General features: G+C 48.5%; 1 protein-coding gene across 1 annotated transcript in view; it reads left to right on the plus strand.

The window, feature by feature from the left end:
- The window catches only part of ADAMTS2 (ADAM metallopeptidase with thrombospondin type 1 motif 2), a gene marked incomplete at its 5' end in the record, with an annotated part of 229,139 nt that overhangs the window by 178,796 nt on the left and 24,209 nt on the right, over nt 1-26,134 (plus strand). Inside the window, 6 exons of the mRNA XM_079704077.1 lie at nt 1,485-1,641; nt 6,542-6,647; nt 7,295-7,438; nt 7,801-7,933; nt 8,550-8,663; nt 24,020-24,165. Of these exons, the coding sequence (XP_079560203.1) occupies nt 1,485-1,641; nt 6,542-6,647; nt 7,295-7,438; nt 7,801-7,933; nt 8,550-8,663; nt 24,020-24,165 (800 nt within the window). The remainder of the gene's footprint in view (nt 1-1,484; nt 1,642-6,541; nt 6,648-7,294; nt 7,439-7,800; nt 7,934-8,549; nt 8,664-24,019; nt 24,166-26,134) is intronic.

A 26,134-nucleotide genomic window follows, 5' to 3' on the forward strand; every position in this document is an offset into this window, starting at 1 on the left:
AGGCTCAGTAGTTGTGGTGCACAGTTGCTCTGCGGCATGTGGAATCTTCCCAGACCAGGGCTCCAACCTGTGTCCCCTGCATTGGCAGGCGGATTCTTAACCACTGTGCCACCAGGGAAGCCCCTCAACTATATCTTATTAAAACAAATAATCTCATCTCTCAGGAGCAATTGGCTCTGTGCTTAGGACTTGGGAACTGGTCTGCCATCTTGTAAGCCATTGACTTGTGTAACTCATGAGATGCCTGGCAATGACTAGTCCTTCCTGGCCTTGAATCCTTCTTCCTTCTTCTGCAACATTCTGGCTTACTAACAATACCCTATATCTTACTCTCTGCTACTTATACACAAAAAGAGAAATATGTGGCTATGCTTGATGGATTTATTTATGCAAAAGAAGATACAAAACACCGCTTACGTGTCTACCAAAGAATGCATAGTTCTACTTTATGGACAGATGTATCCTTAAAGTGGAAAAGAACATGCCCAGTACTCTCTGCCTAGAGGGAACCACTTTGATGGTGGGAGTATGTGGTGAGAGCAGAAACTGGAGTGTCTGCTGTGAGGATTGTGGAGAGAAAAGGGATGAGTGCAGCTTATAGGAGACTTGATTTTGAGATGATATGGTGTATGTTTTATTTGTGGAGGAAGTTTAGGACAGTGGATTGTATATAAACTTTGGTTTCAGGCTTCCTAGCTCTGTGACCTGGGGCAAGTTACTTGACCTCTCTGAGCCTCAGTTTCTTGCCTCTTCGGGTGGTTGTGAAGACTGAATGAGAGAGTGAATGCCAATGCCATGGTGCAGATCAGGCTGCAGTGCTGCCAGTCCAGCAGCCAGCCTTGGCTAGTAGGTATGTGTCATGACACAAAATGGAATGTGGTTGCTCCCAGTGGCTTCCTGTCCGTGGCTCCTGAGGGAATTATCTCTGTGCTCCTGTTCCTTATGTGGCTCCTTTGCTGTGTCTGCTGCAGGGTTTTTCCCTCCCTTGTGTTGTTTTCTGCCAATAGCTTCTAGCAGGGGGAAAGCACAGGGTCCGTTTCCCCTCCTCTGGGCTTGTAGCCACACTGGGAGTCCTGTCTCCCCTGTCCTGGAGCCTGCCAGGATGTAAACTCTCCAGGGTGACCGAGGTTCACTGCAGATGCCTCCTGGCCAGGGCGTGCACAGAGCAGGGGCTGAATAGGATGCAGGGGCCCTGGAGGTGGGGTGGGCTGAATGGACTCTTTGAGGCTTTAGGCGGCCTCAGAGCTTGGCTCCCACGTCTCACCTGAAATTGTGCAGTGACTTTGAGTGGAAACTCATGCAAGTATGTGGAAAGGCCGGGGAGCCTTTCCATCCACTCAGGAGAATGGAGCCAAGTGGGAGGGGGTCTTGAGAAGGGACTGGGCTTAGCGCCGCCTGGCCTAGGTCCCTGGTAGATGGGGTCTGCGCAGCTCCCATGGACCACCAGACGCCAACCCCTCTGTTTGTCTCTCCTGCCCCTGCAGTCCCTGAGCCTCATTGAGATTGGGAACCCCTCTCAGAGTCTGGAGAACGTTTGCCGCTGGGCCTACCTCCAGCAGAAGCCAGACTCCGGCCACGATGAGTACCACGATCACGCCATATTCCTCACACGGCAGGACTTCGGGCCTTCAGGCATGCAAGGTGAGACCCTGGCCCTGCGAGGGCCCCCTGGCAAACTTGGCCCGGGCTGGGAAGGGTGTCTTGGCAAGGGGGCCTGTGTCGAGGGGGAAGGGTAAGTGCTAGCGACCTCCTAGCTCTTGCAAACCACCAGGAGCTCTGACCTTTCCCCCAGGAAACTGCATCTCCAGGAGAGACATGGAGGATCAAAGGTAGTGAAATGCGCAGAGTCTGGGGCTGGCAGCCTCAGACCAGACAGGATCTGAGGCTGGGTTGCAGAGTTTTTTGCTTCCTCCAGCTTTCACAAAACAAATTTGAATAAGTTTTCAATCTTTAAAAGTTAAGAAACTTTACTTAAAAATTCAAACTATATAAAACTGACAGATCTAAAAGAAAAAATCGAAGGTCTACAATCATCGTTGAAGATTTTCACATATAGCGAGGCTGCACACCACACCGTGATGGATCTCTTGCAGTGAATGTTGAGTGAAATAAGCCAGTCAGAGAATATATACTTATGATTCCATTTATTTCAAGTTCGGAAGCGAGCAAAACTAATCTGTGGTGTTAACAGTCAGGGGAGTGGTCAGGAGGGAGGGAGTCGCTGTTGGAAGAAAGAAGAGGCTTCTGCAGTGTGGGGACAGTTTTATTTCTTGATCAGGGAGGTGGCTACACAGGTGTGATCACTTTGTGATATTCACTAGTTGTGTCCTTATGATTTGTGCATTCTTTTTTTTTTTGTGGTACGCGGGCCTCTCACTGTTGTGGCCTCTCCCGTTGCGGAGCACAGGCTCCGGATGCGCAGGCTCAGCGGCCATGGCTCACGGGCCCAGCCGCTCCGCGGCATATGGGATCCTCCCGGACCGGGGCACGAACCCGTGTCCCCTGCATCGGCAGGCGGACTCTCAACCACTGCGCCACCAGGGAGGCCCCTGATTTGTGCATTCTTATGGCGTATATTATACTTCAAAAGAAAGAGCTTTAACGACCTATATAAAAATGTATATTCAGGGGAGTGGACCCTGTTTCACTTCACCCCCATCCTCTACAGATAGTCATTTTTATTAGTTTCTAGTTGATCATTCCAGTGATCCTTTTTATAAAAATAAGTATATTTATCTGATATAGGTGCTGATTCCTTCCAGCACTTTCTTCCATGACTTATTTCATATGCACCTCTCTGCTCTCTTAACCTGCAGCTTCTCTCTGCCAACCACTTGTCATATTCACGTAAATAGAAAGACTTCTTAAGTGACCCCTGATCAGAGCTAGGATTAGTTCATGTTAACAGAACACCTCTGAGGCACTACTCTTGCCCCCTTTGCCGCGCAGATCAGCACCACAGTGGGAAGCAGGTGGGAACAGAGAGTGTGACCCCAGGTCCCACCAAGCACAGAGTACGGCTCCTAGTTGGTGTGGGTGCCTCCCCACTGGGAGGGGGCTGCTAGCGCCCCTTCAATCCCTACACCAGTGTGGCCAGCTGACAGACAGAGCACCCTGTCTGCCCTTGGTCCAAGTGAGAGCTCTAATGGGGAGCAGAATTGTTCCATAGGAGAGAAACCAATACAACCTTTGTATTAAGTGACCTCATTCTTCATTTAAAAATGTGAAAGGACAGCCAAGGATTACCAGACATGAAAAAAACGATAGGATGAAAAGGATGGATGAAGATGCAAAATAAAATTATAAAACTGACGCCGGAGGAAACAGATAATTTAAAGAAGGGAAAAGCACAGTTTATCAAGTAATATCCCCAGAATGAGGAACTACATCTGTAAACCCAGAACAGGTTTCAAGGAAGAATTAGAGAACAAAGGGTTTTCATTAAATTTAACATTTGATGGTGTCGACTAAAAAATTAAATGCCCAACCTAAAAGTTGAGTCACAGAAATTTTTAGGACTTCAAGCCTGGGAGGCAGCATCTCAAGTAACCCTGAGAGCTGCTTCGAGGGGACGAGAGGGAAGCTAGGATATACAGGAGTTTTGCAACAGAGGGCAGGTAATAGGAACAAAAGATTACTGTTAATTAAAGAATACTAGAAACCTCAAGTTAAGGAATTTACTGCTTTTCTATGTATGGGAAAATGCAAGAGTCTGGGCTCACTGAAGTCCTTCCTTTGATATGCACCTCAGCTCTCTGGAGCCAGTATCCTGTGTTTTCATATCCAGAGTTTCCTCAGGGCTCACCGTGGGGATTGGCTGAAGTGTGATGGCTGCTAGATGACAGGTATTCTTTGCCTCAGGGTTCACCAGCTCACTGGTGGTGGCTGCAATCGCTGATGACTGTGACAACCTTTGTGGCAGGCAATATTCCATTTCTCAGTGGGTAAAATAGAAAATTCAAAAGCTGAAATAAAAAGTCAACGGATCCAAAAAGATTAAAATATGAGAGAAAAGTTGATGTAGAGGCTCAATCCAGGAAATACAATATCTATCTAAAAAGATTTCCGGAAAGAAAATAACAGCAGAATAAAATAAGAGGGAAGGATATAAAGCAGAAAATACAGATACATTTTCAAGTCTTTACATCCTAAATGTTCATGTAATGCTAATGTAGGTGAATGAGAAATACTCAGACTGAGGCACATATTCATATGCAAGCTTTGCATGCAAAGGACAAAGAGAAGACCACAAAGGTTTGCTCTGGCGCTGATTGGAGAACAATCATCTCAAAATCTACAGAGCAAAAAATGCTTTACGACATAGATTTTCCTGTTTATTAGAAGGGAAAAAGACAATACGATGCTTTTACAGACAAGTCTAAAACCAGCACTCCCCCGTCACGCTTCCTTCCCTTCTGTGCTTTTCTCTGGGAGCACGTTGCCTGGGACCTCCCTGTGGGGTCTCAGAAGAGTGAGAATGAGTCGGGGGTGTTGACTTAAAAAAGAATATATGCAAAACGTGAGAGTTGCGAGTTAAGTTTTTGTTTGTTTGTTTTTGTTTTTGCGGTACGCGGGCCTCTCACTGCTGTGGCCTCTCCCGTTGCGGAGCACAGGCTCCGGACGCGCAGGCTCAGCGGCCATGGCTCACGGGCCCAGCCGCTCCGCGGCATGTGGGATCTTCCCGGACCGGGGCACGAACCCGTGTCCCCTGCATCGGCAGGCGGACTCTCAACCACTGCGCAACCAGGGGCGAGTTAAGTTTTATTGGGGGCAAAATGAGGACTGCAGCCCGGGAGACAGCGTTTCAGAAAACTCTGAGAAACTGCTCCAAGGAGGCGAGGGTAGGATCTAGGATATAGAGGAGTTTTGCAACAAAGAGCAGGCAATTGGGAACATCAAAAGATTGTTGTTACAAAAAGAGAACCAGATACCTCAAGGTAAGGAATTTAGCGCTTTTCTATGTATGGGAAGATGCAAGAGTCTGGGCTCACTGAAGTCATTCCTTCAATACGCACCTTAGCCATCTGGGGCCAGTATTTTCACATCCTGAGTTTCCTCAGCCCTCACAGCAGGGAGTGGCTGCAGTCTGATGGCTGCTAGATGGCAGGTATTCTTTTCAGCCCTGAGTTTCCTCACGGCTCACCAGCTCATGTTGGAGGGCTGCAATGACTGGTGACTGTGACATCCTTTGTTTATTGATATGGCAGGAAATATTCCATTTATAAATATTCCATTTATCAGAGGACAGGCTGGCTTCTCACTTGGTGGGCCTCTAGGACGCCCAGGCTTCTAAACAGAGGCCCCCTCTGGCACACAAAGCTCTGTACGTGCTTCCTGTATCTTGTCCAGGGGCAAGTGGCTAGGCCCTGTTCTCTGGATCTCCTCCATTTTGGGTGGGGTCATCATGTCCTCCCATCACCCTCCCCCTCCCCGTGGGTGGGAATGTTGTCCTGTAAGGCTTCCCTGGGGACATCTTAAGACACCCCATGATCAGGCTCAGCCTCGTCAAGGGGGGTCATTCTTCCACGGACCGGCCATGCCACAGGGAGGCCTTCCTGGCCTTCCTGCCCGGGTGGTTCAGGCTCATTCTTCAGCCCTGCCCTCATTCCGTGTCAGGCTCCATTCCCGACTGCTTCCTTGGAGCACACACTCTAACTCTAACTGGGCTGCCAAAACCCACTGTGTCTCCTCACTGTTACCTGTGGATTCAGTGGCTCTTCAGAAGCCTTGAAGGGGTGGGGTGGGCCCACAGGGCTGCTGGAGGGCCCGTGGCATCTCATGTCGGGGGTTGGACTGCTGCAGCTGCCCCTCCCCATCCTCCACCTTGCCGGGGACAGACCCCTGGACCCCTCAGCAGGAATGTGGCTCATAATCTCCTCAGTCAGAGTGCAGAGTTGCAGGGCCAAGGGCTCCGAGGGCTCCGAGGGCCCCGTCGTCTGTGACTGGTCTGCCCCCCAATCCACGCAGCCAGTCCCCTCTGCATGACTCAGCAGGGCAGCGTAGCACCTTGGCTGTCCTTGCCTGACCTGCCCCTGAACAGCTCAGGGCCACCCTCACTGTAGCCTTCTGTGCACTGTGGAAATCCATCCAGTTGAGGACCCAGAGAAGGACCTATGGACCACGAAGGAGCCAGGGAAGGTCCCGAGGGAGTGGGCTCAGGGTATGGTGCCGGGCACCGGGGTCATGCAGCACCAGGAGCAGGTGTGGAGACAATATGCTCCCCAGGGGCCAGAAGGCCACCCAGCCAAGTGGGGGGAGGAACGCGGGAGGTGGCCTGAAAGGGAATAGCGGGAAGGAGGTGGCAGAAAGTCTTAGCAAGTGAGACCTGGGCTCGGGAAACTGAGCTTGCTGTGGTGTGGCCACAGACGGGCAGGGCCGAGGCCCACTGCCCTGGGGGAGGGGACAGGCGGTCTCCTGAGCCATGCCAGCCACGGGGGCAGTTGGCTCTGCTCATGTGCTCTGGGGGTGTTGGGGTTAGGGCCCCCAGATTTGGGCAGGGCTCTGAGCCTGGGACCCGGAGCCACCCTTTGTCCCCTTCCAGGCTATGCTCCTGTCACTGGGATGTGCCACCCTGTCCGCAGCTGCACCCTGAACCACGAGGATGGCTTCTCCTCAGCGTTCGTGGTGGCCCATGAGACTGGCCACGTGTAAGTGGACTCACCATCCTTGTTGTCTGAGGAAGGTCGGGGTTCAAAGGGCCCCACTTCTCCTCTGTGCCCTGAGAGGGACAGGCCCTGTATGAAAAGCCCTTGGGATGTGATGTCCTGCCCCCATGCTGCACAGGACAAGCTGGAGGCCCACTTTCTGCTGAAGCCCCCAGGCAGGAGCTGGGGGCTTTCCACCCATTATGCCATTCAAGCACCTGGGTGGGGTGGGGTGGGGTCTTCTTACCCCATTTTACAGATGTGTAACTGAGGCTCTGAGGGAGCCTTCCCCAGAAGCAGAGAGCTGGAGTTGGGGAAGCTACTCCGCCTGGGTGTGCATGCTGCTGGGTGTGTAGAGAGGGCTGTGGATGCGTCTGCCTCCACTGCGTTCTCATGTAACAGTGCTCGGCCTTGGGGACAGGATACCTGAGGGGGCTGCTGCTGGATGCTGTCACCTCAGAGTGCCCCTGACTATAAAGTTAGCTGGTAGAAAATGGGGACCACCTTGCTCAGGGCAGACCAAGCCAACTAGGGTGGGGGGGCAGCTCGGGGAGGTGAGGGGTGCCCTCCGAGCATCAGGGTGGGGTGGAGCTGACAGGTGAGTGCGGCCAGGTGAGGGTCCAGTGAGGCTGCCTTGTCTTCCTGCACAGGCTGGGCATGGAGCACGATGGGCAGGGCAACCGCTGCGGTGATGAGGTGCGGTTGGGCAGCATCATGGCGCCCCTGGTGCAGGCAGCGTTCCACCGCTTCCACTGGTCCCGCTGCAGCCAGCAGGAGCTGAGCCGCTACCTGCAGTGAGTACCACCTGTGTCTCCCAAGGACGAACCAGAAGTGCCGGACTCAGCGCCTCCAGCCTGAGGTGCAGGGAAGGGGAGATGGGGATAGAAGTACAGGACGGGGGGGGATCCCATTGTTGGGGGCTATAGGTTTTGGATGGAAAGTGGTTATGACAGCTGCACCTTTAATGGACGCCTGGTTCTGGGTAGCTTATGCCACAGAAAACAGATGCAGCAGGGAAACTGAGGCAGCATAGCCTAGGGCTGGGGTGTGCAGGCAGGCACCCCCCCGAGACTCCATGAGGGGCCTCAGCTGCCTCCTGGGCTGGATGGCCAGTCCTGTTGAAGGCAGCTTGTGACACCCATGTGTCCCCTCACAGCTCCTATGACTGCCTGCGGGATGACCCCTTTACCCGCGACTGGCCAACGCTGCCCCAGCTCCCAGGGCTGCACTACTCCATGAACGAACAGTGCCGCTTTGACTTCGGCCTTGGCTACATGATGTGTACCGCGGTGAGTGTCGGAGCCCACGACACCTCCGAGGGCTGGGCTGGGGGGAGTCTGCCCCAGATCGGCCTGGCTTCCTGGGAGGCGGCTGGTGTTGGGTGGCTCCCTGGCACAGGGTGGAGCAGCCCTCCAAAACAGCAGCCTCTCCCTCCATACCCACTGCTCTTTCCCCAGTCGGCACCCAGTGCCCTCCTGGCTGGTCCAGACATGGCTTTAGGAGGGATTGAGGCACTGGAGTGTTCAGCAGGTGAACAGCGGGTGCTCATGGGACTCTGCAATGACCGCCCCTCCTGCCTGGGCCGGAGGAAGGCCACCAAGCCTTCATGCCAAGCACACTTGTGCCCAGCGTTCTGTCCAGGCTACATGAGAGGTGCAGCCACCAAGGTCTGGAGGCTGGGGAGGCCAAGAAGCCTGCAGAGATGTGAAGCACCCTGCTGTCTGCTCGAGGTCCTCACAGCCCCAGAATCACACAGAGCTCAGGGCACCACACAGGCCTGTCATGGGTGGACAAGTCATTTCTGGCTCCACAGCTGTGCAAGAGGACCCTGGGTGACAGGGCGGCACCCCTGGAGGGTCCCTGAAGTGGGAGGTGGCCTGGCTAGCTGCTGGTGCTCTCTTCCAGTTCCGGACCTTTGACCCTTGCAAGCAGTTGTGGTGCAGCCACCCTGATAACCCCTACTTTTGCAAGACGAAGAAGGGGCCTCCCCTGGATGGGACCATGTGTGCACCTGGCAAGGTGAGCTGGGGCAGAGGGCAGGCACTGCGACATGCACAGATCTCCAGGGACAGGCCCCGCAGGGCCCTCAGAGTAGGGCCAGGGGTCTTCTCAGGGGACCCCTTCCTCATTTCTAACAGCCCCACACTCCACAGCTTCTGCCCCGTGCACGCTTTCTTCTACGGGAGGGAACCTGGGGTCTCAGAGCTCCTCAATGTGCTTCAAGCCCCACTGCAGGAATCCCCTCCTCTGAGGACCAGTTTCAGGGTTCCAGCAGCCTTCCATCTCCCCCTGCACACTGTGGGTGACTGGGTCACCTCATCTTGAGGCCAATATTGGCCAACATTCTGGTGACCACGGGACCCTCAGGCTCAACATCAGGCTTGGCCTTTCTATCCCCTGGCGCCTTGGTGTTTGGTCCCTGGTGGGCAGACTTGTCCCTGGAGGTAGCTGGATGGCCACCCACCAGCGCCTGCCTGCTACCCCGGGCCCTCTTCCCACCTTCCCACCTCCTACTTCCAAAGCAGCAGAACAAAGGGCTTCTCCTTCCTACCCAAACTCCAGGCCTGATTCTCATTTGTTCAGATGAAATCGCACTCCCACTCCTCGGCCAAGCACTTGCTAGGGGGCTGACTTATGCAGGTGAGCCTAAGCCTAGTCCAGGAGGATTCAGCCCAGAGAAGACACGCAGACCCAGCAGCATCCAGTGAGGCCCAGGAGAGGACTCCAGCACATGTCCCCCAGAGTCAGGCCTAGAAAGGCACCCAAACCACCTGAGCCTGAGGTTCCTACACTGCAGGTCTTAAATTCTGCTTTATTTTAGAAGCCCTGGCAGAGCTTCTTAAAGTTATGGATTTCCAGGTCCACCCTGAAGATTTTGATTTGGGATGAGGACTGAGAATTGTTTTGTCCCGTTCTTTATTTGTAAAATCATGGTAAAATTCACATAACTTAAAATTCATCACTTTAACCACTTTCAGTGGCTTTTAGTACATTCATAATGTTGTGCAGCCATCACCACTATCTAGTTTCCAAAACTTTTCATCACGCCAAAGAGAGACTTCATTAAGCAGTGGCTCCCCATTTCTCTCCTCTCTCCAGCTCCTGGCAACCACTAATCTGCTTTCTCTGTCTATGGGTTTGCTTATTTTGGAATTTCATATAAGTGGAATGATATAATATGTGCCTTTTGTGTCTGGCCTTTTTCACTTAGCATAATAACTTCAAGGTTCATCGGTGTGGTAGCAGATATCAGTGCTTCATTCCTTTTTATGGCCAAATAACATTCCACTGTATGGATATACCACATTTGTTTATCGTTTGATGGACATTTGGGTTTTTTCCACCTCTTGGTATTTGTGAATAGTGCTGCTAATGAACTTTCACGCGTATGTTTTCTGTTAGAAGGCGTGGGAAACGGTATTTTTAAGAGGTGCCCCGGGTGATTTAGCTGTGCCCCTAGACTTAATGTACTGTCAGAAGTTGGAAATGAAATGTTGTTAGTAATGCTCCAGGGACTTAGTGATGCCAGAACTGACCTCGTAACCCTTCTCCCCACAGGAGCTCGAGGGAGGGAACGGGGCCCCCAAACATTTGCTATAACCCCAGTGGGGAGCCCAGTAAGTGCTAAACTGGAGAATTAGACTAGCTCAGCATGGCCTCCTTCCCTGGTCTGCCCCTCCAAGTCCAGCCCTGGGTGGAGAGAAAGAGTGGGAGCAGACCCTGCACAGTGTGGTCGCCCAGGGGTGTGTGTGGCTGGCCTTCACCCACAGGACCACTGACCACTACAAAATGTGGGCCAAAGAGCGCCTGACCGCCAGCTGATTGGCCCACTTCTCCTGGGCGGGGGGTGGGAGTGGGCGTGGGGACTGGTGAGGAAGGTGGGCAGATGTGGCCAAAGTACTCTTTCTCACAGAAAGCACTGACTCGGTGATGACCTTTCACTCTTTTTGGCGGTAGGACCTTTAGTTCATTTAGCCCAGTAAAAACCCCATCATTTTATGTATTAAAAAACAGCCTTGGGCTTCCCTGGTGGCGCAGTGGTTGAGAGACCGCCTGCCGATGCAGGGGACACGGGTTCGTGCCCCGGTCCGGGAAGATCCCACATGCCGCGGAGCGGCTGGGCCCATGAGCCATGGCCGCTGAGCCTGCGCGTCCGGAGCCTGTGCTCCGCAACGGGAGAGGCTACAACAGTGAGAGGCCCGAGTACGGAAAAAAAAAAAAAAAAGTCTTGTGCTGATTGAGGGGGTGGAGCTGGGGCTTAGCTCAGCCTGCCCTCGTTCACAAGGAGCACAGGTAGAAAGCTGACCTAGGTGAGGGATTCCTGGTGTGTGTGTGGAGTGGGGCTGGAGGGGCAAAGGGAGAGAGGAGAGGGGGAAGGGCACCTCCGGGGGGGCCTATCAGAATCCTCTGCCTCTATGATTTGCTTATTGCAATGTGATCTTATATTTGGAAAGCAATCCTCCTCTGTCTCTCCCTTTCCTGCAAGAACAGCCACAGGGCCCAGGAGAGAGGAGAGGCAGAAGCTAGCAGGGGGAAAGTCTAGGCAGGTTGGAGAAATAGCAGGTCATCTCAGGGACCAGGGCTTTGCCAAGCTCAGCTGTCCCTTTCCGTCCCTCTCTGCACCCGTGGCAAGACCCCTGGCAGGGGGTCACACAGCACTCATGCTCTGCCTGGGGTCCTCATGTCCACAGTGGGTCATCCCAAGCGCATTCTCCCCTCTTGGCCTCCATCACTGGATTATACCCCTGCTTACTCACAGTTTCCTACACCCACCATTTCCCAGAGACGGAACAACGTATCTATATTCCACCCGCAGAGGTGACCTGGAGAGAAGGAACAGGACTACAGATGAGCCAGCGCCACTGCCTGCCCCTCAGTTTGATGGCTTTTTCATCGTCTGCCTGGGTTCCCACAACGGGGTGGGAAGGGTGCCGAGTGCATGTGTTGGTGAGATCAAGTGGAGGGGATGGGCGGTGAGGAATGAGGGCCAGTGGGCACACAGCTTTCTCATGGAATCAGGAGTTTTGGGCAGACGTGTTTGGCTGAGAGGGGAGAGGTGAGCTCGTTGCTCTTGGACATAGACGTGGGCAGTGGACCTGAGGATTAGGCTGTTTAGTCACCTCAGCTTCATATTCATCCATCCATCCATGTGTCAGGCTCCCTCTGCCTCCATCAGACCTCGCTGTCTGTGGGGGTTGGCCACGAACGTGACAAGGCAACCATGACATGGTGGTGAGGAACGGGATGGGGAGGGACCTGTCGGGAGCTCAGAAGGGTGGAGAGAAGTGGGACCAGTGCTCCAGGCAGGGGACCCTCATTGGGTGGGAGCGTGATGAGGATGGCTGGGGAGGGTGGATGAGAGGAGCATGATGTTTTAAAATATAATGTATTAGTAGAAAAGCTGAGGTACAGTAGGCCCAACAGATCAAGACAATTGCCATTGAAAAGATAGTTTGTTCCTCACAAATCCCAAAGGGAGGGGCCACACCACACCGTGGCAGGGGGGCAGGGGGAGTTGTCGGGCACACAGGGAAGCATCAGGGTCAGTTGGAGAGCAGTGGGTGGCAGGAACTGCAGGTTCTACAGAAAGGAATGGCAAGGCAAGGTAAGCAGGCTTAGGTTTGGCTGGTGTGAACAATTTCACTGGGCTCTGGGGCCCAGGGGCTGCCCCTAGTCGTCTGGTACCTGACTGGCCCTGGAGAGTGATTAGGATGGAAGATGGTGGCCTGGAATTTAGGAGCCCTGGTGACGGAGGCGGCTCTGTGTGCTCTGGGTTGATTGGTTTGCACTTGAAAATTGCACTTGTGGATGAGTTATTTACGATTTCTAGGAACTGGCTAACCCTGGGAGGGACAGTCCCCGCACGGTCAGCAAGGCCCAGAAGTCAAAGCATCAGAATCCAGAAAACAAAAGACCCGATTGACACACATGGCGCCCCAGGAGACTGGGTGATGGTGGGAGAGAGGGAAGGACTGATGGAACTGACGATGGCTGTTCCTGAGGCTGCTTCATGACCTGCCCTGTCCAAGGTGCTGGGGCCATGGCTCAGATCTGCTCTCAGACAGGTGCACCCTGTGGCCACACAGTGTATGTCCTGGACACCCTGGGGGCAGGGGCAGGCTAAGCACAGAGGGTCCCCCCAGGTGCCTCTACCCTGCAGGCCGGGCCTGTGGGCTCACCTTGCCCTCCTTGCCGGAGCCAGGGTCAGGGTCCTGGGCGGGGTGCAGATCCAGCTGGGTCAGGATGGCTCCTGCATCAGTGTGTCTTGTCAGGGAAGAGTCCTTCATGTGTCTCACATTCACCAGCAGTATCTTGGGGAAGCAACGCCCACCCTAAGTTTTCATGAATTCAGGACTGTTTCAGAAACATGTGCCACGGTGCGTATCCAGAGTGCAGAGGCCCTGTGATGCCCCATGTTTTTCTCCATAGTCAAGAACGGACAGGCAGGCCTAGCAACAGGGACAGCCCACGGTCTGGGCATGGGAGTTTAAGCCCTGGGTCCTCCCTCCTCATTGCGTGACCTTGAGCCATCCTTTACCCCTTGGGTGAGTCACCTAAGTGTCCAACTCAGTTATCCTCACATCCCAGGCTCCTGGCACATGGTACCAGCTTGGGACATGCTGGCAGGTGGAGAACGGAAACCCAGGATCACAGTGGTTCAGAAATGCTAAATGTGCACTTCCTGAAAAGAACAGTCTGCCTTTCAGGCTTTCAGACCAACCTGGCAGTGTTCCCAGCCCTGCTTAGGTGCACCAGCGCTCTCCGTGGTACTTATCCTGAGAGGCAGCCCTGGTCAGCACTGTCCATGGGTACGTGTGGGCTCTGAATTCACTCATGACATGTGACTTTGTGCTTTTAAATGTTTAAATCTCTCTATTGGATGAAATATTTGTAGACATTTAAACATACATTTATAAAGCATTTTAATAATATTAAACATGTTTCTTTTATAATAACATTGAGGCATCAGAGTATAAAATTGTTCATTTGGGATAATTGCACTCTTTTAAATGCTTATCATCATCCAGGAGGAAATAAACCAAATATTAGAGGGACAGCTTCTGAGTGGTGGAATTAAGGGTGATTTTCCTGTCTTTCTGCTTTGCCTTGTTTTCATATTTTCTACAGTGCGTGTGTGTTGCCTCTGTGCATTTGGTTGGACCCAAGTGTGTGGAGGAGGTGATCCATCACACCATGGGCCTGTGGAGTGTCCTGAGTTGTCCCATGCCCAGCTCCCCATTTACAAACTGGGGACCAGTTTGTTCAGTGGGGACAGGGGGACCGCTATGTGGCCTCCGCCATCCCCCTGGCCCTTGGTTCCCATGCCCACCAGTGATTTAGAGGCTGGGCCCCATCACAACCTTCAGAGGTGCCAGGACCCTTCCCATCCTCCTTATCTTAGTCAACGGGGGCTGCTATAACAAAAAGCCAGAGACTAGGGTGGCTTAAACAACAGGTACTTATTCCTTACAGTTCTGGAGGCTGGAAATCTGAGATCAGGGTGTCGGCATGGTCGGATTCTGGTGAGGGTTGCAGACTGCCATCTTCTCTCCCTTTCCTCACATTTTGGAGAGGGAAATCATCTCTCTCTTGTCTTCTTTTAAAGGCACTAATCTCATTCATGAGGGCTCCACCCTAATCACCTCCCAAAGTCGCCACATTCTAATACCATCACATTGGGGTTAGGCTTCAACATGTGAATTTGGGGGCACACAAGTATTCAGTCCACAGCATTCCCCTGCCTGGGCCTCCTCCTTTTCTGCCAGCCCTCCCCTTGCTCCACCAGCTGAGGGGGGACACTAGCAAGCATTTCTGTGGGTCTTTCCCTTCCCTGGTTGAGTGAGGGGAGCTCTGAGGTGAGAGATGAGGTAACTGTGGCCCGGGAAGGATATGAACAGCATCACTGGTGACCCGGAGCCAGGCCTGCCGGACCCCAGGTATCTCATGACTGTGCTTGTTGGCCGTGTGCCCGGGTGCCCAGTCTGGTGGTGGTAGAGCCCTTGATCACTTGCCCAGAGCCCGGGAAGGAGAATCCAGGGAATGGCAGCCTCTGCAGAGCCTCCTGTGGGCTCAGACTGGTGCAAAGGCAGGCCCGGGAGTGCTTCAGCTGGTTGGGAGGAGTGAGAGGACTGTGTAAGGAAGAAGAGGCAAGGTGGGCTCCCAAGCAGAGATGTGCACAAATCTAGGGAGACAAGAACCAAGAAAAAGAAGGGATACATGGGAGCGACGTGGGCATGGAGACGGGAGCTTGGCTGCCCTGGAAATGGGCTCTGAGACAGAGATCTGATGGCAAGGTGTTTCCTGAGGAGCATGCTCAGTATCAACACCTGCAGAGAGAGAGAGTCATTGAACAGTGGTGTGGTCACAACGTAGGTTCAGCCTACCCTGCCTGGAGCTCCAGGCTGGCCTTTCAGAGTTGTCCCCCACCTTGACCTCTGGCCATGGCTGTCCCCAGGAAAAGGACATGACTCCGGGCTAGGCAGCTGTCTTTGGCTGAGGGCATTTCCTATAAAGGGACTCAACTCTCAGCCACGAGCAACAGGCAGCTCTCCACAGCTGGGGGAGTGAGCGTCTCTGTTTGCAGGGAGATCCCTGCGTTACTCCAGGGGTGAGGAAGGAAATGGAGCTAGGGCTTCTTTCGCAGAGGAGCTCCCAAAGACAGTGTGGTCTGTTCAGAGAGCAGTCAGCGCTCCGGTGCCTGGTGTGGCAGTGGGAGATAGAGCAGGGTTGGTGTGTAGGAGCCAGGCCACAGGGCTAGTCTAAATCCTGCAGCAGTGGGGAACCCCAGAAGGTTTTGAGAAGGGAGCAGAGATGGGTTTACCATGAAGCTGACGATGTATAAGCTTCGGGGCCCCATACTTGCATAAGCCCCTTCCAGGGCCCTGGGACAGGCCTCACAATGTGTTCACATGGTCATATATTTTCACTGACCATAATCAATTAGGATCACTCCTTCCCCTCTGATACACTTCTCCTGTTGACATTAGAGGGGCCGTGGGTGCTTTGTGGCTTTGGCTAAGGATAAATTGGATTTGGGGTATATTTATTGGTTTATTTACATGGTTTTTAGTACCTTATGTGTACGGTTAGGTTGTTGTTTCTATCCAGGTGTAAGAATAGCTTCTAGAAATACTCTTACTGCCTCTCTGCCAACTCACCCAGGGTTGTTGCAGAATATGTGCTGTGTTCAGCACAGTCTCCTCAACTGATTGAAGAAAAGGGGCCTCACATATACTAGAGGTTGTGATTACTTCTATCTTGGCAATAGTTTGTTTTCTTTTGGGGTTTGTCTTGTAGATGGGGCACTAACACAGATCCAACTTGGATACTTCTTTGGAAATGCTAAGTTTAATAAGATGATTCACTTATTTAAAAACTGTCCAGACCTCCAAACGTACACATTACAAAACACAAGGGGCACTAAAAATAATTTTCAAAGTCCAGGAGAGAAACCTGAATGCAGATGGGATGCAAAAAGTTTATTCAAAATGTTGATAAAGCTGTTAATAGTTTAACTGCAGTTTTGAAAGTTGTTTCAGAATGCTTCAATAAAGTAAGGGAGAAACGACAGACTTCTGATTTAGATATATGTATAAAGATACCTTCTTTTACCATTTTCAAATATATTTATTAAAGAAAATTCAGACAAAAATCAGTGGAAAATAAATAAAAGTTTAAAATGAGTAAAGAAATCAGTAGCAATAAATCTGACTTCAAAAATTTAATTATAACAAAAAAAGTTTTCAGATCAAACTAAAGCAGTCATTCATTAGGAGGAAGAGATAAATATCACAGCAAAATAAGTAGCAGGCTCTTGAAACGTTTGACAATGCAGTTAATGAAGAGGAGAGAAGCAGATGAACACACTGGAAAAGCATTTAAACTTCTTTCTGATTTTGACATGAAATGTTGACAACATCAAAGGCAGTGTAAAGCTCAGAATATTGCCCCTACAATAAGAATGTTGACAGTAACAGTTACTGAGGTGCTAATCCAGACAGCATTTTAAATCAGGCTCTGACCAAGAAAACCTGAAATCCATATCCAGAAGCACACTGGATAGCAAATTTGATCATCTCCGTGTTCACATAACATCACCAATAACTTCTCTAAATCACTGAAAATTAAAAAATATTTTGCTCAACCTTCTAGAGCAGGCTAGAGCACACATACCAACTCCACCTGCCACCTGTTTTATTTTCCCCTAACAGTTTCATTAACATGTGACTCACATTTAAATTCACCCATTTAAAACGTACAATTCAGTGGTTTTCAGTATATTCACAGAGTTGTACAACCATCACAACAATCAAATTTTAGAACATTTTTGTCACTCCAAAGAGAAGCCCCGTAACCATTAGTAGTCACTCCGATTCACCCCCGCTCCCCCTTAATCCTCGGCAATCACTAATCTACTTTCTGTCTCCTTAGATTCGCCTCTTCTGAACATTTCATTCCAATGGAATTGTACAATGTGCCTCCTTCTGTGACTGGCTTCATTCAGTTAGCATAATGTTTTCATGGTTCATCCAGGTTGTATTATGTGTCAGTACTTTATTCCTTTTCGTTGCTCTATAGTAATTCATTGTATACATATACTGTATTTTATTTATCCATTTATTAGTTGATGGACATTTGAGCTGCTACCTCTTTTCAGCTATTATGAGAAATGCTGCTATGAACATTCGTGTTCAAGTTATTGCGTGGATGTATCATTTTTCTTGAATATGTGTCTAGGAGTGGAATTGTTGGCTCTTATAGTAACTCTATTTTTAACATTTTGAGAAACTGCCAAACTCGTTCCCAAAGCAGCTGTACCTTTTTACATTCCTACTAACAATTTCTCCACATCTTCACCAAAACATATTACCTGTGTTTTTATTATAACCATCCCAGTGGATGTGAAGTGTTATCTCATTGTGGTTTTGAGCACCTTTTCATGGGCTTAATGGCAACTTGTATATATCTTTTTTGGATAAATGTCTATTCATTATTCTTTGCTTATTTTTTAATTGAGGTATCTTTTTATTATCAAGTTATAATCATTCTTTATACATTCTGGGTACAAATCCCTCATCAGACTGCTCAGATATATGGTTTGCAAATATTTTCTCCCATTATGTGGGTTGTCTTTTCACTTTCATGATCATATCATTTGATGTACAAAAGCTTTTAACTTTGGTGAAGTCCAATTTAGATATTCTTTCTTTTGTCACTCGTGTTTTGGTGTTGTAACTAAGAAACCATTGCCATTAGGTCAAGAAGATGTATTCCTGCTCTTACATTTGGATCTATGATCCATTTTCAGTTAATATTTGTGTAAGGTGTGAGGAAGGAGTCCAGCGTTATTTTTTTGCATGTGAAGATCCAGTTGTCTCAGCACCATTTGTTGAAGAGGCTATTCTTTTTCCATTGAATCACTTGGTACCTTTGTTAAAAATCAGTTGATCATATGTAAAGGTTCTTTTAGGGACTCTGCATTCTGTTCCATGAATAATTTTGTCTGCTCTTATGGCAGGGCCACACTGTCTTGATTATTATAGTTTTGTGGTAAGCTTTGAAATAGGGAAGTCTGAGTCTTTCCACTTTGTTGTTTTTAAAGATTGTTTTGGCTATTTCTGATCCTTTGACATTTGATATGAATTTTAGAAGCTGTTTCTCAATTTCTGCAAAATTCCAGAATAAGTGTTGCATTGAATCTACAGATCAATATGGGGAGTACAGGCATCCCTCGTTTTATTGGACTTTGTTTTATTGTGCTTTGCAGACATTACCTTTTTTTTTTTTTTTTTTTTACGAATTGAAAGTTTGTGGCAGCCCTGCATTGTCAGTTGATGGTTAGCATTTTTTAGCGATAAAATATTTTAAATTAAGATATGTACATTGTTTTCTTAAGACATAATGTCACACTTAATATACTACAGTATAGTGTAAACATAACTTTAACATGCACTGGGAAACCAAAAAAATTCATGTGACCCTCCTTATTTTGATATATGCTTAATTGTGGTGGTCTGGAACCGAACCAGCAGTATCTCTGAGGTATGACTGTGCTGCCATATTAAACTCTGATCCATGAACATGGGATGTCTTTCCATTTACTTAGATCTTCGGTTTCTTTCAACAATGTTTTGTAGTTTTCAGTGTACTAGTTTTGCATTTTTTTCTTCAATTTATTCCTAAGGTTTTTTTTTTTCTTTTTATTTCTTTTTTTCGATGCTATTGTAAATAGAATTGTTTTCTTTTTTTAACTCAAAATACTTCTAATTTCTTAGTTGAATTACAATGTTATGTTACTTACTGCTGTACAGCAAAATGACTCAGTTATACAAATATATATATATATATATATTCTTTTTCACATTCTTTTCCATTATGGTTTATCACAGGATATTGAATATAGCTCCCTGTGCTATACAGTAGGACCTTGTTGTTTATCCATTCTATATATATACCAGTTTGCATCTGCTAATCCCAAACTCCCAATCCAACCCTCTCCCAACCCCCCCCCCTTGGCAACCACCAGTCTGTTCTCGATGTCCCTGATAGAGTTGTTTTCTTAATTTCATTTTCGGTTCATTCATTGCTAGTTTATAGAAATACAGTAGATTTTTGTATATTGACCTTGAATCCTGCAATCTCACTAAACTTTTTAAATTAACTTTAATAGTTTTTTAGTGGTTTCCTTAGGACTTGCTATATAGAAGTTCATTTCATCTGCAAATAGAGATAGTTTTACTTCTTCCTTTCCAATCTGGATGCCCTTTACTTCTTTTTCTTCCCTAATTGTCCTGGCTAGAACGTTCAGTACAGTGTTGACTAGAAGTGGTGTGATCAGACACACTTGTCTTGCTTCTGATTAGGGGGAAAGCATTCATTCTTTTACCATTAAGCATGATGTTAGCTGGGGTATTTCATTGATGTCCTTTATCAGCTTGAGGAACTTCTAGTCCTGTCTTTTGAGTGCTTTTTTCAGGAAAGGATGTTGGATTTTGCCAGTTTTATCTTTTGAGTCTTGAGGTAATCATACAGTTTTTCCTTTATTCTGTTGATATGGTTTATTACATTGATTGATTTTCAGATATTAAACCTTGAATTCCTAGGATAAATTTCACTTGGTAATGGTGTATAATCTTTTACTATGGATTTGATTTGCTAGAATTTTGTTGAAGAATTTTTAAGTCTATTTTCATGACATATTGTTCTGTAGTTTTTGTCTTTTGATATCTTTGATTTTTGTATTGGGGTAATATTACCCTCACAGAATGAATTGGGAAAATCTCCTCTTCCATTTTTTGAAAGAGTTTTTGAAGGATTGGTATTAATTTTTTTCAACATTTGGTAGAATTTATCAGTGAAGTCATCTGGTTTTGGCTTTTTTTTTTTTTTTTTTGCGGTACGCGGGCCTCTCACTGTCGTGGCCTCTCCCGTTGCGGGGCACAGGGTCCAGACGCGCAGGCTCAGTGGCCATGGCTCACGGGTCCAGCCGCTCCGCGGCATGTGGGATCTTCCCGGACCGGGGCACGAACCCGTGTCCCCTGCATTGGCAGGCGGACTCTCAACCACTGCGCCACCAGGGAAGCCCTTGGCTATTTTTTGTGAGAAGTTTTAAATCACTAATTCAATCTCTTGTTATAGGTCTATTCCAATTTTTAGATCTTATTAAATCAGTTTGGTAGTCTGTGTCTTTCTAGAAATTTGTCCATTTCCAGAACTCTGTCTTTTCATGTGGATTTGAATTATTCTCTGGTGTCACTTGCTTTCAGCCTAAATAGCTCCCTTTAGTATTTCTTTTTATACAATTTTATTGGAGTATAGTTGATTTACAGTGTTGTGTTAGTTTCAGGTGTATAGCATAGTGATTCAGTTATACATATACATACATTCATTCTTTCTCAGTTTCTTTTCCCATATAGTTTATCATAGAATATTGAGTAGAGTTCCCTGTGCTATACAGTAGGTCCTTGTTGGTTATTTATTTTATATATAGTAGTGTGTGTATGTTAATCCCAAACTCCTAATTTAGTATTTCTTATATGGCAGGTCTGCTAGCAATGAATTCTCCCAGTTTTTGTTTATCTGGGAATATTTTTATTTCACTTTCATTGTTGAGAGATAGTTTTGTTGGATATGATTCTTGGTTGACACCACTACCCCTGGCCTCCATTATTTCTGATTAAAGTCAGCTGTTAATCTTATTGGGCTTCCAGTGAGTCATTTTTCTTTTGCTTCTTTTGACATTTTACCTTTGTCTTTCTATATTTGACTATCTTGTGTCTGGGTGTGGATTTCTTTGCACTTACCTTACTTGGTTAAATTTCTTGGATGTGTATGTTAATGTTTTTAATCAAATTTTGGAAGTTTTCAACCATTATTTCTTTGAATATTTTCTACTCCTTTCTCTGTGTCCTCTCCTTCTGGCACTTTTACTGTGCACATTTTAGTGAACATATGGTCTTCCATGTTTCTCAGAGGCTCTGTTCATTTTTCTTTATTTTTTCCCCCTCTTCAGATTGCATAATTTCTATTGATCTATATTCAAGTTCATGGAGTCTTCTGTCAGCTCAAATATACTACTGAGCCTTCTAGTGAATTTTTCATTTGTTTTTGAACTTTTAAACTACAGAATTTCTTTTTCTTTTTTTTTCTTTTTGTTTGTGTTTTTTTAGTTTCTATCTCTTTCCTGATGCCATTTGGTGAGGCATTGTTCTTTAGACATGGTTTCCTTTTGTTCTTTGAACGTATTTATAATAGCTATTTTGAAATTTTTGTCTGCTAATTCTAACATTTGGGACTCCTCAAAGGCAGCTTCTGTTGCCTGCTTACTTTCCTGTGTATAGATTTCACTTTCCTATTTCTTTTCACGTCTCAGAAATTTTTGTTGAGACTGGACATTTTAGATGATACATTGAAGAAACTCTGGATAGTGATTCCCCTAGACCTTGTTGTGCTGTTGTTTGCTTGTTTACCTGTTTATTTCTTTAGTGACTTGGATGCACTGTTTCAATAAATTTTATTCGCCCTGCAGCATGCAGCTGCTGATATTGCCCCTCAGAGATCACAGCCTTGGGCATATGCATAGTCACCGGGCCACACAGCTTCCCACCTCCACCCCCAGAACAGTGGGATTAGCCAGGTTCTCTTTGTCTCTTTCTTTGATCTTCCAGCTAAACTTCTGGCTGTTCTGCCTCTGTTGGTATCACACCCAATTAGCTTTCAATAGCTGCTAGCTGATGCTGTATTGTTTTTGATTCAATTGCCCTGGGGTACATCTTGTCTACAGCCTGACCCAATTAGATTCTGGACCCTTCACAGAGGCAGGGTGTTACCAATATTTGAGGCTTGCTCAGACTCCAGGAGGGCTCTTAGCTGTCTTTTCCCTGGTTACACTTCTAGTTGGTTTACCATTTTACTTGTTGCTTGCTGGTATTGTGGAGCTACTGGCCTCCTCTTAGTTGCTCACTACCAAGATTTCTATTGTTTTTGACAATGCCCTTACGCATGAACTTCCTCATGCTCTGTTCCAAATAGAGTTAGTCCTCTTAGGGTGAGCTATGGAGCTCTCAGTTCTGCCTCTCCCTCTGGGAAGACTACTGCACCACTGCGCTGGAGCTAGGAGCAGGGTGGTCCACTTCCAGAGTGACACTCCTGGTCTACGAATAGGTCACTGGATAGAGATAGTAGTTTCTAGTCTTCCTGGCTTTTCCCTTTCAGCATGGAACCTCTGCCCTACAAGCAAGCCAGAGAAGGGGCTACTGGAGTACTGTATTCTTGGTTTGTCATACCTGGGGTAGAGCCTCCAGTCTGGGAGTGAGGACTGGGTGGGCAAAGGGAGTTCCCTGCTTGGAACAGATTTTCTGCAACACAGTGTTGGGAGGTATGGGAGATGCCAGTGGCCTGCCTTTCCCAGGGTGAAACTTTAGCCCTAGACTGGGAGCTGAGGAGACAAAGACCTCTGTCTTTTAAGCAGTAAAGCCTCCATCACACTGAGATGGGGAAGGAATAGGAGAGGGTTGTGGCTCAAATGTATAGACTTTTACTATTCTTACCAAGATTTGGTAAATTTTCTCCATTTGTTGTATTGACCTTAGGACAATTTCAAGATACTTTATTTTTTTTAATTGAAGTATAGTTGATTTACAATATTGTGTTAGTTTCAGGTTTACAGCAAAATGATTCAGTTATATATATTCTTTTTCAGATTCTTTTCCATTATAGGTTATTACAAGATATTGAATATAGTTCCCCATGCTATACAGTCAGTACTTGTTGTCCAGATAATTTAAATGGTTTGTTGAGAAAATAATTTTCACCAGTTAAATAGTTGTTTTACCGAGGAGAGAGTTCACCAAGTTTCTTACAGCTCCATTCTAAAAGTTTCCATTTGCTGACTGCTTTTGTAAACAAAGTTTTATTGGAATGCAGCCATATCCATTCATTTATATGTTGTCTGTAGCCACTTTCATGCTCTAATGGCAGAGTTGAATAGTTGAAATAGTGAGCACGTAGCCTGCAAAGACTAAAACAGCTACTATCTGGCCCTTACAGAAAAAGCTTGCTGAGGAATGATTGCATTATCTTTCTAGTCTCCCTATGGAATACAATCCTACAGAATTATTGTCATATGAAGAGGGCATGAAAGAGTATACTGTTAGAACTGCAGGAAATGTTGTGTCCATCAATCAATTTGAAAAAATTCATTGTTCTCTGTTTTTGGTGGTTTGTGGTATTTGTCCGTTTTTAAATTTTAAATGTTTTGTTTTATATTTTCTAATTCTAAATCAATATTCCATTTTATACCTAATTTAGTATTTTTAATTTTGTAATCTTCTTCAAATGGGCCCTAAATTGTATAAGCTTCCTCTCTGGACTAGGAAGGGCAACCGAGTGATGGATTCAAGTTGTAAACCTGCACTTCCTCTACCCCAGTGTTCTACTTACTATATTCATGAATTTTTACCATGTCAACATATATATCACCTATCCTTCATTGCCATATTTCTTTTAAACTGCTTTTCTTTACTTAAACAGTAGGCCTTACATGTCTCTAAAGTCACTGGCTTGATGTGCCGCTTACGTCTTTATGAATGGCGCTGTGTGGGCACACCAGGCCGGGGGTTTCATCCTGCAGACACGGTGTGGGGTGGGCTTTGGCTGCGGGGACAGAGTAGGCTGAACAAGGCACTGAGGATGGTGGGAGACCAGGGTGGTGGTCGGGGGAAGCTGGGCGAGCCAACACCTTACCATACCTCCCAGTGAAGTTCTGAGCTTCTAGGGGTGAGTAGGGCCTGTTCTCCCTGTGCCTCGAGGGCCAGGCAGTCATCATGGGCACTGCAGGCTGAAGAGTGGGGGACATGTGACCTTCTGTCTTTCAGCACTGCTTTAAAGGGCACTGCATCTGGCTGACACCTGACATCCTCAAGCGAGATGGCAACTGGGGCGCCTGGAGTCCCTTCGGCTCCTGCTCGCGTACCTGTGGCACAGGTGTGAAGTTCAGGACCCGTCAGTGCGACAACCCACAGTGAGTTGGCCCTGATGTTTCCCAGCCTTCCTCGGTGGCAGCTGCAGTCCCCAAGGGCCCTTGCTAGCCAACCCTATCCTGCAAGGCCCCTGCGGATGTCTGTTCTGGAGAGGGTGTGAGGGCAGGCAGCTCTGGCCCCTTCTCATCTTCCTGGGAGGAACTGAGACTTAGAGAGTGGAGGGCTCATGCCACATAGCCTGCTGGGGCCAGAGCCAGCTCTGGAGACTTGGAAACCTGGTGTTCTGACCTGGTGGCTTAGGGCCATTCCGCCCACTTGGCCTGCATCCTACTCTAGACACCATCCTCCTCTGCTCTTCTTGGTTGAGGGCATCAATAATAGGAGGTGGGGGCTTCCCTGGTGGCGCAGTGGTTGAGAGTCCGCCTGCTGATGCAGGGGACACGGGTTCGTGCCCCGGTTCGGGAAGATCCCACATGCTGCGGAGTGGCAGGGCCTGTGAGCCATGGCCGCTGAGCCTGCGTGTCTGGAGCCTGTGCTCCGCAATGGGAGAGGCCACAGCAGGGAGAGGCCCGCGTACAAAAAAAAAAAAGAAGAATAGGAGGTGGAACAGAGATGGGGCAATGGGGATAAAGAGGAGGGCTCTCTCGGGCCCCAGGATGCCGGGAGCCTGAGCAGGGGAGCAGCTGTTTGCAATCAAGCAAGAGGCAGGGTCAGTGACATGCCACCCATTCCCAGCTGCCCAGGGGAGAAGCAGCCTGGAGAGGCTGCCCGAAGGCCCGCTGGACTCCCACCTCCACCCATGCTCCCCATCCTGCCTCCCAGGCAGGCCCCATCCCCTGTGCTATCCTCAGAGCTCCCCTAGGGCTATTACCCTTGCCTCAAGATGAGACTGACAAGACAAGAAGTTAGAAACTCAGAGGTTACAGGGTGCTGGGTGAGGACTTCCAGGTTCTGGTCCAGGGTGCACAGTCAGAAAAGCAGATCTGGCCTGACAACCTCTCTCTCCCCCCACCAGGCCCTGACTCCTTGTGGTGTCTGATGCTGGGCTCTTGGGCTCCAGGGGACTCGCCCCCAGGTGTGGCCCTGGGGGAGATCGTGCAGGTTCTGGGTGCTCTATGTTCTGTTCCTCCCCACCTGCACACTCTAGGGATTTTCTTACCCCTCTGGCTGGTTCAGCCTTCTTGGTGGCAGCAAGGGACAGGGGCAGCAGTGACGTGAGCAAAACTGCCAGAACTGCCTGCCATTCCATCTGTTCACAAACACTGTTGGGCCTGGAGAGTAGCTAACACCCCTGGTCAGTGCCAGCATTCCGTGCACGTCAGTGACCATCAGACAACACAGATGCGCCACACAGAGCTCTGAGCACGGTTCATTTATGCCAGCCTCACTTGCATCTGTGGGGAATACACACAGCTGCAGCGCCCAGAGCACTTCAGAGCCCACAGGCCCCACACAGCCTGTTTGTCAGCAATGCCAGTGTGCCCCCTGGGCCTCCCCTTTCGTGTGTCCTCCTAGAAATGACAGCTGGGCCTTATGCTGCTGCATCTTTAGTTGCTGCTCCCTGGCTCAGTAGCTTTTCCTGGGACACTGTGGCCAGTGTGAAGACTCCTGAGGTTCCCAGCTGGGCCCCCGCTCACTGGATTGAGCTCCTTCTGTGTTCTTTCCCTCACCACTCTTTTGATTGCAGAACTGCAAACAATCTACAGCATGAGCTCAAGCTCTTCAATTTCTCTTCCTCCCTGGCCTTCCCTGAATTCTCCAACTCACATTCTCTTTTGGAATTATCATGGATTTCCATTTGAATCTGTATGGCTCCTGTCTGGGCTGGTCGGGGCTCCAGTGACAGCCCGACCCCTTCCTGCTTTTTCCTGCTGCACGATGCCCCTGGGCTCCCCACACCTACACCCAGGGCTGCACCCCCTCCTGGTGATGCCCTGGTTGGTGTTGTCATTGGTCTGTGGTCCCATCAGTGGCCCTGGTGTAAATCTCAAAGTCACCCTTTCTTTCATG

Source organism: Hyperoodon ampullatus (assembly GCF_949752795.1).
Source record: "Hyperoodon ampullatus genome assembly, chromosome: 4".
Lineage (NCBI taxonomy): Eukaryota > Metazoa > Chordata > Mammalia > Artiodactyla > Ziphiidae > Hyperoodon > Hyperoodon ampullatus.